Consider the following 13,502-nt stretch of genomic DNA (forward strand, 5'->3'; position numbering starts at 1 on the left):
GGGGTAATGTTGGTGGCGGTACATAAAAGTGACCTGTTTGCATGGAGCACTTTGGAGAGGACCTCCTGCCAATGAGAGACTGGTAGTCCTCTAGACAATGAAGAGGATTGCCTTCCACACAGTGGCATTCTTCTCTCTCCACCTGGCATATAGCTGGTTGTCCATCTGGTGGCCAGCAGGTATTAGTACAGTTCATCCCTCATGGTTGAGGACCCCCAGTCACTGTGGATATACAACGGATACCTGAACAGGGTGAAAACGTTGTGCAGTGCCCTGATGACTGTGGTCATGTCTGAGCAGGGAATGGCAAAGGGAAAATGTAAGTGGGGACCATCTGGGTGTAATAGAAGAACCCCAGGGACCTTTTCAGGGCTTTGAGGCAGTGGGGGAGGGGAGTTCCAGCAGGGGGTGCAAGTGGACAGGATCGAGGCTAATAACTCCATTCTCCACAACATAGCCAAGAATCACCAGGCGGGAAGTGCAGAAAACAGATTTGCCCCTGTTGTAGGTTAGGTTGAGGAGTTTGATGGTCGTGAGGAATTTCTGGAGATTAGCGTCATGAACTTGCAGGTTATGGATGCAGATCATAACATTATCCAGGTAGGGGAACGTGGCACACAGGTAATTTTCGTCCACCATCCGGTCCATCTCCCATTGGAAGACAGAGACTCTGTTGGCAACACCGAAGGGGACCCTGAGGAAATGATAGAGGCAGCCATCTGCTTCGAAAGCAGTGTACTGGCAGTCCTCCGGATAGATGGGAAACTGGTGATAGGCTGATTTTAGGTCTGTTGTGGAGAACACACAATACCAGGCAATTTGATTGACCATATCTGCTATGCGAAGGAAGGGGTACACATTCAGCTGTGTATAGCAGTTGATGGTCTGGCTGCAATCAATCACCATCAGTGTTTTTTTCCACTCTTAACCACCACTACCTGAGCTCTCCAGAGGCTGGTACTGGTCTCGATGATCCCTTCATTCAAGAGCTGCCGCAGCTCAGCTTTAATAAATTCTCTGTCCCCTTCACTGCATCTCCTGCTTTTTGTGGTGATTAGTTTACAGTGGGGGTGAGGTTCGTGAACAGCCATGGGGGATTGATGCGGAAGGTGGAGAGACCACATGTTGGCTGGCCGGTGGCGGGGTGGGGTAGGGTTGAGGGTGGGGGGGGGAGAGAGAGTGCGATCGGAGGGAAGGTCTGTGGGTGCCAGACCATGAGGGGAGATTGGGGACTGTCATACTGCATCATAACACTTTTGAGGTGGTACTGTAAGTCCCCAGCAGCACTGGTGCTCAGAACAGAACTTAAAGTCTCTGCAGGTTGTGCCCCACATGGTCAGTGTCACAGTGGTGCAGATCTCAACGAGTGGGATTTTGAAGCGAGGGAGACTTTATAGTTTACTGGCCTTGCTTTAAGGGAATAATACTGCAAAAACACTGCACCATATTGGAGTGGATAAAATTCTCTGTCCTTCTGCTTCTGAAAACGCATCTCAACACCTGATCGTTGACCAAGATGTTCATCATCGACTGGGAGAGCTGATGCAGGCTATTTTGATCCAGTGCATGGAGGCCAGCGTCAATTCATGGTCTGGCCTGTACTGGCTCATAGTCTGGGAGCATAATGGTGGGACCCATTCAGTGGCGTGCCACTATAATATCTATAATGAGTGCTGCATATAGATATATAACAAGGCCACAGAAAGTGTCCGTGGATCCTTGCATGTGTAATGGGTATTGATACTGTTTATTTATGCTGAAGGAAAATTTTGTGTGATTGAACTGGGTGAGTTCCAAGAAAATGCCATTAAAGATACTTTGAAATATCTGAGAGTTTACCTTGTAGAAGTTTCAAAACCGTTTGGGACTGAAAATTCTAATCAGTACAACACTTGTAAATCATAGCAGATCAAAACTGTGATTTTGCTAACCAAGATATTTTTGAAATGTCCTTGCAACAGAGTTTGCACCTCCTGAATCTGAATTAATTGAAGAGCCCTCATCAGGAGACATGCCAGGTAACTAATCAGCATGGAGTGAAAGCCAAACATCTGCAGACCCTGTGATTGTAGTAAAAATGCAGAAATGCTGGAGGAACTCAGCCGGTTTCGCAGCATCCATAGGAGGTAAAGATATATAAACCGATGTTTCGGGCCTGAGCCCTTCTTCAGTTCAGCAATATTACTGATCTTCTGCCACTAACTGCTATTCAAGTGAAGCATGGTGAGAGGCATAACTGGAACCGAAGTAGGGTTGAAGACAGGAGAGGTAGAGAGAGAGAGACCATAAGAAGAAGTAAGTGTGACTAATAGGAGAGAGAGATGGCAGATAATGGTAAAAGGACAGGTGTGAGGAATGGGAAAGCATGGGGTGGACAACATTGGGGGACTTCCTTCTCATTTTGGTGGAGAATAGTTTCTTCTATTCCCTAGGCACAATAGCTTGCTTAATGGAAGGGAGGTGACTTGGAATATGTGTCATTCCGCATGGTGGGAGTGACATAATTCCAAGGGATCAATTGGATGATGTGGGGAAGTAAGGCGGTCTTCAGTCTCCAGGGTAGTCATAATGAGAGGATTATTTTGGAATAGAATTTATGGGATAGGAGGGGAATGGAATTTCTATCCATGCCATGGTAATAAAACACAAGTATTAGGGAAAGGAGATTAGTCAATGTTTTGATTCAAACCCATTGTCGAGAGTGGGATTTTCCTTGAAACATTGATCATTCTTCTTCACCCACCTTTTGAAAGAGTCCACCTGACAGAGGGTCCTTCAGCACTACAGCCAGATGCTGAAGTGCCTGCCTTTTGGGAAAGCTTTCAGGGCACACAATGCCTCCACCCAATGTGACTGACTAAAGGGTTTTTTTTTCTAGTCAGTAACCTCTCTAGTGCAGCAGTGTTCAGTAGAATTTGTGATGGACCGTTTATCAACAGATGTGGGTGAGACTGCCCTGTGGGAAAGTTGGAGTGACCTGGTCCCCGTGCTTGCAGCCACTAGTCTGAAGATGCAAAGTGCAAATGTTATGTGAGCTGTGAGCCTGTCATGGAGTGAAGCAGTTTGACTATAAGGTAAAAGCTCAATGCTGGAAAAACTCAGCAGGGCAAACAGGGTACTTATCTAGCAAAGGTAGAGATACAAAACCAATGTTACAGGCTTGAGTCATTCATCAAGGTATGAGCAAAATGTAGCCAGACTATAAATGCAGCTATATATAATGTCACTGATTCATTAATGTGCTGCCTGAACTTTCAGTGATCTGTTATAGAAATGTCATCAATCAGACCAATATTGAAGTTCATTGTCACATATACCAAGATGGATGGTTTTGTTTTGTGAGTAGGCCAGTAGATATCTCTTACATAGTCCAAGTAACCACAGTAAAAAAGTTCTAAGTTAAAGAGAGTGAGAGGGAGATTAGTTGGTATGGAGCAAAGGCACCATCACTTTATTATTGTTAGGTTCGTTCAGGAGTTTAAAATGGACTTTGTAGGGTGGAATTGGCCTGTTACAATGCTGTATGACTATATTTTAAATAAAATAAAACAATTATGAGGAAAAATTGTCCTTGAATGTGGTGGTGCATTATCTCACACTCGTGAATCTTCTCCCTGAATAGAGGGAGGTGGTGAGTTTGATCAGGGTTGGATGAGTCTTTTAATATGTTGGTTGTTTTTCCAAGACAGCAGGAGTTATACTGTAGATGATGTTGATGGAGGAGAGGGGGTATGTGATGGTCTGAGCTGTGTTCTGTGGAGGAGCAGTTCCTATCCCATGCAATGATGCGCCATACAGGATGCTTTCAAAGATGCACCTGGGAAGTTGTTGGGGGATGCAGGTGACATGACAAATTTCCTCAGGCTTCTGGAAGGTAGAAGCGCTGGTGTGCTTTCTTGGCCATTGTGTTGGAGAGGAATTCTGGAGTGCAAAATCATCCTTCAAAGTCAGGGCAATCTTTTCTCGTGTCACATTATTTGTTGACAGGTGCCCAGATGCTGGCAGAAAATTTGTTAATGTGTCATTAACACTATTTTAATGTTGTCGTACCTATTTTTTCACCGTTGAACAGGCAAGTTCCAAAGTCATAGATTTTACACTTGTGTCCATTGGTGCAAAAGTAGAGCCAATGGAGGGATTTCAATCAAATGCTACACAGCCAGGGCAAATGAAATCCATGGCTAAACCCCAAGGTTTGTGCCCTCCTCAGAGTTTGTGACGCTGCTTTCAGGCAGGGAGAAAGATGGCATTAAGATCAGCAAGCGCTGAACTCTCCCATGCAATCAGGAAGGCAAAGCGTAAGTAGAGAATCCACAGACACCTAAGTGACATTGACAACACAAAGCGCACATGGCAGGGTATTCAAACCATAACTCTCCATTAGTCAACCCTGCATGTCAGCGACAATGATACCTCCCTTTCTGACAGGTTGAATACCTTTTTTGCATGGTTTGATGAGAAAAATAAGGTAACACAAAGAAAGCCTCATCTCCCCCTGAATAGCAGAGCAGAGTTTCCACCCAGATGGTGATTGGTGTGTGGAACAAGTTGCCAGAGGGAGTGGAAGAAGTACTTTGCATGGTACAGTCAGCATGGTGGTTAGCTCAGTACTATTACCGCACCAGCGACCTGGGTTTGAATCCATCCAGTCTGTAAGGAGTTTAACATTTTTCCCATGTCCGTAAGGTTTACCTCCCACATTCCAAGGAAGTACAAGATTGGTAGGTTACTTAGTGTATTTGGTGGGCATGGCTTGTGGATCAGGACGGCCTGTTACTGTGCAGCTTGTCTATGGGGTACAATGATCCTATTTAAAAGACATTTAGACAGGTGTGTGGATACAAAAGAATTTAGCAGGTTGTAGACCAAAGGCAGGCAAATGGAAATAGTATGGAGAAACATGTTGGTCAATGAGGAGAGGTTAAAGGGCAGCACGGTTGGTGTAGTGGTTAGCACAACGCCTTTTACACCGCCAGCAATTGGGACCACAGTTCGAATCCTGTGCTGTCTATAAGGAGTTTGTATATTCTCCCCATGCCTGAGTGACTTTTTCCCCAGTGGCTATATACTGTGCTATATGTCTAAATTTAAATGTAAAATTTAAAGTGAAGGGGCTGTAAACTCAATGAATCCAAGTGCAATTTGAGGTGTAAAGTTTACAGGACTGGATTTGTAATTTATATTGGATTACTGGAGGAACATGTTCTTGTTTCTTAAAATATTTTTTTAATAAATTGCAGTCCCTGAAATAGAATTTATTGAGGAGTTTTCGACAGGAGCAGAGTCAGGTAAGCAGTGCCAGGACATGAAACATTAAACACAGAATATAGATCACAGAATGCAGAACACATAACATAGATCATGAAAATCAGAGACCTACTCCTTTATTATTTATTTTTTTATCTCTACATATACTCTTTATCCACCCCTCCATTCCTAATGGTCTCTCCCTTGATCTGTCTCTCCCCTCTGGCACCATCCGTCTTGTATTCTTTTTAATATTTTGTTTATATTTTCACACAAGCTTGTACAGCCATATACAGTGTCATGCCAACCATGGCAGTTCACATTCAGATATACAAGCCTGTGTCTCTACCAAACCGACCCCCTCCCCACCCCCACACACACATAAAACAAGACTACTCACTCAAACTTTGACCGACAACAACAAAACTTTAACACCAGAAAAATAAATAAGGGGCAGGGATTGTTGCAGCTCATTGGGCGGTCTCTGGTCCAATATCCGTTCCTGATTTTCCTTGATTGCGATCAGTGTGAGGGAGAGAAGCCGCAGCAAGGAACAAGTAAACCAATCACCGCCATGTGCCTATGTAGTGCATGTATGGCTGCCAGATCTTAAGAAAGGTACCGTATTTGTTTTTCAGGTTATGTTATTTTCTCCAGGGGAGCACAGCCTCTGCATTTCCTTGTTCCATCATTCGATACTAAGACACCACAATGCCCTTCCTGGCCACTGCCAATGTGATTAACACAAATTGGATTTGAAATGTGGACAGCTTCATTGTAATCCTTATTTCCATTATATTTCCCAGCAGGAACAACTCTGGGTCCTGTGGGAATCGCTTGCCTATAATTTTCTCCAGGACTTGGCCTCGATCTACCCAAAAGGGCCTCACATTGGTACATGACCGAGTTGTGTGCATGAATGTCCCAGTCGCAACACCACATCTGAAGCATTGGACCAAGAGTTCCAGTTTTGACCTGTTTATTTTCTGCGGCGTTAGATACAGCTGGTGCAAAAAGTTATACTGCACCAGCCTGTACCTTGCATTGATGACCTGGCACAAGTCGGACCAGCATCTCTCATCAATTGCAATGCCCAAGTCTGACTCCCATCTTTCTCTAAACTTATGAAGGCCCGGTTTGGGTTCCTCTGACTGGAACAGGCAAAACATTGCCGAAATAAATTTCTTACCACTCCCACTTTGAATCACGGCCTCTATGTTACTGCATCAAGGTAGGGCCATACTTGGACCCAATATGTCCTGTAGAAAATCTTATTTGAAGATAGCAGTGGAGTGTCTGATTTGGCAAAGCAGATTTATTTTTTAGCTGCTCAAACAACATTAATTGCCCCTGGTCATAACAGTCCTCTATGCACCTTATGCCATTACAGCACCAGATGTCTTGGATCTTGTTACCTACCGTTGTATTAATTTATTAGGAGTCAGGGGCGATTTTGGTGATAGCTCCACTATAGTGTTCAGATACTGGTTAATTTTGGTTGAGATACTAATCACTTGTTTTGGTATAGGGCCTCTTCTTCCCTGACAGCAATTTGGCATCCCATTTGTAAATGAAATCCTCTTTATCTCTCGGCTACCAAGTGTAGATCAATTTGTGCCCAGAATGGTACACCTCCTCCCTGAAAGAGAGGCGATGTATCTCGACTGAGCTACCCATAATGTTTTTTTAAGTCTGGAATTCTCAATCTGCCTAGACTATAATCTTATGTTAATTTTTCCATAGAGACTCTTGCCACCTTACCACTCCAGAGAAACCTTTTAACCTTATGTAGCAGCTGTTTAAAGAAATCCCGGGGCAACAGCACAGGCAATGTTTGAAAAAGATACTGGAATCTTGGCAACACATTCATTTTGATGCAATTAACCCTTCCCACCAATGTTATGGGCAGGGTCATCCACCTCTTTAGGTCCTCCTCGACTCTCTCCAGAAAGAGGGTGTAGCTTAACGTATAGGATATTCAAGTTACCATCAATATTAACTCCTAGGTATTTGATCCCTTCCTGCATCCACTTTAAATTACTATTTTCTTTAAATTGACTATAATTACCCTTGGTGAGTGGCATCACCTCGCTCTTTTCCCAATTGATCTTGTACCCAGAAAGTCCTCCAGTACCACATGAAATTGAGGCAGAGAAGTCATAGGGTCTGTCAGATATATCAGCATGTCATCGGCAAATAAGTCAAAAGCCTTCTCTGCATCCAAGGAAATGGCCAATCCCCTCTTATTTCTAGATTGTGTCAGATTCATTACACTCAGCAGTCTGCCAATATTGTCCACTGCTTGCCTCTCCTCCACAAAGCCTGCCTGGTCTTTGTTTATCAATCTGTTTGCCAGGGCTTTGGCTAGGATCTTGTAATCAGTATTCATCAGGGAAATTAGCCTATAAGAAGAGGGCATAAGTGGATCTTTACCCTTCTTCAAAATCGTTGTAACAATCGCCATTGTGAAAGATTCCGGGAGGGGCCATGTTTCCTTAGCCTGGTCTATCACCTCCATATACAGAGGCATTAATGACTTATTTAGTCATTAAGGACTTATTAATAAGTCCTTAAATTCTTGATAGAACTCAGGTGGGAATCCATCCTCCTCCGGAGACTTGCCTACTTGTAGCGCACACAAAGCTTTACCCAGCTTCTTCTCTGTAAAAGTAAGATCTAATCCCACCTGTTCCTCTGAATTCAAGTGTGGGAGATCTAATCTGGCCAGGAACTCATCCATTGATTGGGATCCCCAGTCAATTCAGATTTATACAATCCTGAAGGTCTCATTAATTTCCTTTGGTTTATACGAGACCTGGCCATTCCCCATTTGTATTGTATTAATTTTTCTAGAGGCTTGTTATGCTCTCAACTGTCAAATGAGGACCTTGTGACCTCTCTCTCCCAACTTGTAATACTTTGGTCTTGACCTCATAATGGCCTTCTCCATACTATATGTCTGAAACATATTATATTCCAATTTCTTGTTTGTGAGAGCTCGATAATGGTCCTCCAATTATGAATCCTGAAAATCCTTTCCTAATTGGGTAATCTCCTTTTCCAATTCCACAACCACCCTCATATAATCTTTCTTGACTGTCTTTGTATACCCAATTATCTGGCCCCTCAAGTACACCTTAATGGTGTCCCAAAGAAGAAATTTATCTGGAGTAGAGGGGCAGTTGTCCTCACAGAACAAGGCTATTTGAGTTCTTGTAAAAATACAAAACTCCGGCTTTTTCAACAGCAGTGTTAAGATGCCACCTGTATGCTGTGCTTTGCTTATCTGGCACATCTATAGTCAAAACCAAGGGGTAATGGTCTGACAGAAGCCTTGCCCTATACTCGGCTTCCATGATCCTACCTTCCAAATGGGCTGAAGCCAGAAAAAGATCTATTCTAGAGTAGAAGTTCCAAGTAGTCCTTCTCTCTTGGATGGCTTCTCCACCATGCATCTATCAAATTCAGCTCCCTCATGCAGTCAATGGTGGCTTTCGCTGCCCTGATCCTAGTTGTCTGTTCTGTGGATTGATCCAGCACAGGATCCAGACACAGATTAAAGTCATCCCCTTTTAGAATATTTTTGTAACCCTCCGCCAATTGTAGGGAAATGTCCTGTATACATTTTTCATCATCATAGTTGGGGGTGTACACATTCATTAGGGTCCAGGATTCTGAATATATCTGACAGTGCACCAAAACAAATCTTCCCATTTTGTCTGTAATCACCTTCTGCACCTGCACTGGAACACTCTTTCCCACTAGAATTGCCTCTCCCCTTGCCTTTGAGCCGAACAAGAGGAAATAACCTGACTCACCTAGCCCCTTTTTAGCTTTTGATGTTCACACTCAGTTAAATGCATCTCTTGAATGAAGGCCATATCTATCCCCATTTATTAATGTGTGCCAAGACCTTTATCCACTTGACATTAAAATTAACAAACTTTATATTCTTAGCCATTACCCCCAGGTTATCCGTCTTATATTCTATCACCTCTGGGCCCCACCCCAGCATTTTTCCCACTTTATGTATGTAATTTCACCCCTTCTTTCGCATTCTTGAAAAAGGGCCCTAACCCAAAACATTGCCTGATCATTTCTACCTGTGGATGCTAACTGACCCGCTGAGTTCATCCAGAATTTTTTTTGCAGCTTTTGTGTTTCTCAGCAAAAGTTAGTCAGTCAGTTTCCACCATATTTGCATTCCTGACTCATGTTCAGATGAAGGAGGGAGAAGAGCCAGTGGGACACATGCCAAGAAAGGGAAGGTTCAGAGACTGGAATGGGGAAGGGTTGCAGTTCAAGGGTGTGGAAAATGGGAATGGTGTGGATGGAGCAGTGAATGTTGAAGTGTTTAGAAGCGACAGGCATCCCTTTGAGGGTATGCGTTTAGCTTTCCCCTATGATACCTGTGTTTTGGTTTCAATAATGAAGTGTTTTTCAGATTCCCAGGTGTAATTGTACATATTAATGGGAGGGTGATGAGGAATAGACCTTGCGCAGGGAGGGAGGTGATGGGGGAGAAAGGAGAGGGGAAAGAGGAGAGGAGATGGGAGGGAGAGGTGAAGAGGGAAGAGCAACATGGCCTGTTTCCGCTCCGTAAATGGTTATATGGTTATATGGTTGAGTGAGTTGGGGGGGGAAGAAGAAGGAGAAGGATCACGGAAGCCACACTCCAGCTGTGAAGCATCATAATTATCCCTAGCTGGGAGATTTGAAAGGCTGATCCTGTTAGAAATTCCTTTTTTCTGCTTTGAGAATAATAATTAGGAAATTAATGTAAATGTGTACATGTTCAGAGAAGTTCAAGATGCCACCTACTGCAGTTGTTCATTGAAACCTCTGATAATTTTTCCCATTGGCACTGACAACATGGGAATTCACTGTAATCTGAACTGGAAGGTTACTGCTTAGACTATATTTGTTATTTACAATGGATTATTACAACAGCAGACATTTTTGTTAATCAAATGAATCAATTAATTGTACCTCAAAATAGGACTTGCAGACTCTGAAATAGAACTTGAGAAACTGTCGACAGAAGCAGAGCCAGGTAAGCAGTCAAAGAATACATAACAGAGAACACACAATATAGAGCATGTTACAGAGAACATGAAATGTGGAACACGGAATGCTTCTTTACAATCTGTTGAAAACGAGTTCATGTTTGTGGAGATATAAAATTATATGGTTTTTCTCCAATATTGGAAATATTTAAACTGATCAAAGGGGATAGAAATTGTGTTGCAAGGACATTTTTTAATGCAGGCTAGGGTGGCATTTTACCTAAAATGCACTCAGTAAATGTGGTTAAGAACTCATTGTGCACCTGGTATGTATCAGGTACTGAGAAATCCATGGTGTTGACCCCACTTGCCTGACACACAACTGGGACAGACCTTGACTGTACGACCAAGCCTCTCCAGGTTGAGGACCCACTGGTGCCTTTCTCCCTTCCATCTTCCTGTTGCGAGTGTGACTGTAAATTTTATAAACTTCTCTCAGGCCATCACTCAGCTTCCAGCACTGCAGAGAAAATAAATTTATCCAATGTCTCCTTGTAACTAATACTGTCTTTCTTTGGCTTGGCTTCGCGGACGAAGATTTATGGAGGGGGCAAAAAGTCCACGTCAGCTGCAGGCTCGTTTGTGGCTGACAAGTCCGATGCGGGACAGGCAGACACGATTGCAGCGGTTGCAGGGGAAAATTGGTTGGTTGGGGTTGGGTGTTGGGTTTTTCCTCCTTTGCCTTTTGTCATACTGTACTCTCAAACCAAACAACATACTAATGATCTTCTTCTGAACGCTGAACAAAGTCTCCACGCTTGCAGTAATGTGGTGACAAGATCTCGCACAATATTCCAAATGTGACCGAATCAGAGTTATATGCAGTTTGTACATCAGTCAGTTAACATGACAAATGCCAACTATTGTTATGACATCTATAGCCCTAGAAGGGCTCTGGCCCAAATCAGGCCCAAAATGTTGGTAACATATCTTCACCTCCTAAGGATGTTGTGAGACCTGCTGAGTTCCTCCAGCAATCACAGCATCTGAAGACTTTCATATTTCAATTCAACCATAGTTACGATCACGAAAAGAGTTTCACCAGACGGTGCCTTATTGAAATAGATTCACAAAAACATATCTTCAAAATGTATAATCCAAATGGTTGCTTCTAATGTATAATACATATTTATTAACGAGGTATTTATATAATGTTGTCACAAAATTGCAGGTCCTGAATCAGAATTCTTCAAGGAACCTTCAGCACATGTAGTACCAGGTAATAACCACCTCAACTTTCTTGGCTTGCCAATTGAATGTAAATTTCTGATTAACTCTTCAGGAAAGGAGGTTCAGAAGGCAAAGTGAATATTTGGGAGTAGGTGGGAGAGGGTAATTTTATGAGCCCAAAGGACCCCAAAACCCAGCAGCAATAGACATTCACCAAGCCAAGTGTTTTTCAAAGGATGTTCTTGCAATGGAGGGAGTGCAAAGGCGATTCACCAGGCTGATTCCTGGAATGGCAGGAATAACTTATGAGGAAAGATTGCACAGTTTGGGATTGTACTCGCTGGAGTTTAGAAGATTGAGAGGGGATCTTATAGAAACATAAAATTCTGGCAGGACTGGACAGAATGGATGCGGAAGAGATGTTTCCAATGGTGGGGGTCCAGAACCCGGGACCATGGCTCGAGGATAATAGGCAAACAATTTAGAACCAAGATGAGGAGGAATTTCTTTACCCAGAGGGTGGTGAATCTGTGGAATTCATTGCCACAGAGAGCAGTAGAGGCAGGTTCATTGAATATATTTAAGAGGGAATTAGATATATTTCTTCAGTATAAGGGAATTAGGGGTTATGGAGAGAAGGCAGGAACGGGGTACTGAACTTTAAGATCAGCCATTGAATGGCAGAGCAGGCTCGAAGGGCCAAATGACCTACTCCTGCTCCTATCTTCTATGTTTCTATGTTTCTAAAACAAAAGTTATTTTTAATCAACTTCAAACATGAAAATAGAATGAAACTTTAACTTAACTCTATTCTTACACTATACTCTATACTAACCCAAATTACCCCCTTCTAATTCTGAGGACGTGTATGTAATGCGTGTGTAAATTCAAGAAAAGTTCTTTGGTTCTTAGTTCAATCTCACTTCTCCTTCCAAGTTCTCTGGTTGCAGGCAATCACCATACTGTGCACAGAATTTAATATGTATAAAGTTCACCAGGCTTGGTGCTTGAAAGGTAAATGTTTACTGCTCAGGAAGGTTCTTGTAGGGTTTGCAGAGAGAGATATTTGTTGCTCCAGGATTTCCACAACTGAGGTACCACCACTAGTCACCTCAGGATCTTGCTGATGAAACTTGCCCCATCAAGGTCTTCTAGATGGTAACCAAGCTACCACAGAGTTCCATTCCTTCCTCTATTTCTAGAGAAACATCAGACAGATAGCACTTCCAGCCATCTACTGCTCTGGAATTTTTCATCAGTTCTTCCTGGATTGCACTGTGTCACACACACACCAGCTGAGAGGGCTTCTCTCTCTCTCTCTCTCTCTCTCTCTCTCTCTCAATCCAGAATTGACCTTACTGTGAACACTTTGCAGAAAGGGTACTGATAGACAGCATGACTCCAGCAAGACAATGGTCAAGTATTTTATGATGTCAGTTCAATTAACACCTACTTGTGAAAGGTGATTACATTCTCCAGAGATCTTGCAATGTGAATTCTTCAGTCTTTCAAATGAGATCTGTTTTAAAATGTGTCTATGTATGTGACCTACTCTAAATCTTATAAATTCTCCACAAATATTAATATTGTTACAGTAAGGACAGGAGCAGGGAATGGATGACCATTGGTGAGAATCAATGCAGATAAAAGAAGATTAAAAAATAGGGAGGGTGCAGTAGACAAACGGAGGGATTGTGGGAGATGCAAACAGCCACATTCATAGAAATATTAGGTGAAGAAGTGGGAAAGATTTATATTTAAAGAAAAATGGGTCAGCTAAAGTTGGAAAGATTTACTGTTTCATTCAGCCAAGTGTGGACTAGCAACTGGCATTTGGGAAAAAAAATCTGGAGTCATTATTCATAATATTGATGATTAATTATGATCAATATAGCTGGAGATTTAGAAAATCAAATATATCATGAAAGGAAGCATTTATTTGAGTTATTTGGAGGCATAACCAGCAGGATGGAGAGACCTGGTATTTGGACTGACGAGACAGGGCATTACAGGGGTAAG

At 42.7% G+C, this 13,502-nt stretch overlaps 1 protein-coding gene across 5 annotated transcripts in view; it reads left to right on the top strand.

The window, feature by feature from the left end:
* LOC138740622 (mediator of DNA damage checkpoint protein 1-like) overlaps nucleotides 1-13,502 on the top strand; it is a 104,335-nt gene that overhangs the window by 36,169 nt on the left and 54,664 nt on the right. For 4 of the 5 annotated variants that reach the window (XM_069893523.1, XM_069893526.1, XM_069893524.1 and 1 more), the window contains exons 7-10: nucleotides 1,962-2,018; nucleotides 5,241-5,288; nucleotides 10,247-10,300; nucleotides 11,485-11,532. In XM_069893523.1, the coding sequence (XP_069749624.1) occupies nucleotides 1,962-2,018; nucleotides 5,241-5,288; nucleotides 10,247-10,300; nucleotides 11,485-11,532 (207 nt within the window). The remainder of the gene's footprint in view (nucleotides 1-1,961; nucleotides 2,019-5,240; nucleotides 5,289-10,246; nucleotides 10,301-11,484; nucleotides 11,533-13,502) is intronic. The other variant, XM_069893525.1, reaches the window with a different exon arrangement.

This window comes from Narcine bancroftii, chromosome 8, assembly GCF_036971445.1.
Source record: "Narcine bancroftii isolate sNarBan1 chromosome 8, sNarBan1.hap1, whole genome shotgun sequence".
Taxonomy (NCBI): Eukaryota; Metazoa; Chordata; class Chondrichthyes; order Torpediniformes; family Narcinidae; genus Narcine; species Narcine bancroftii.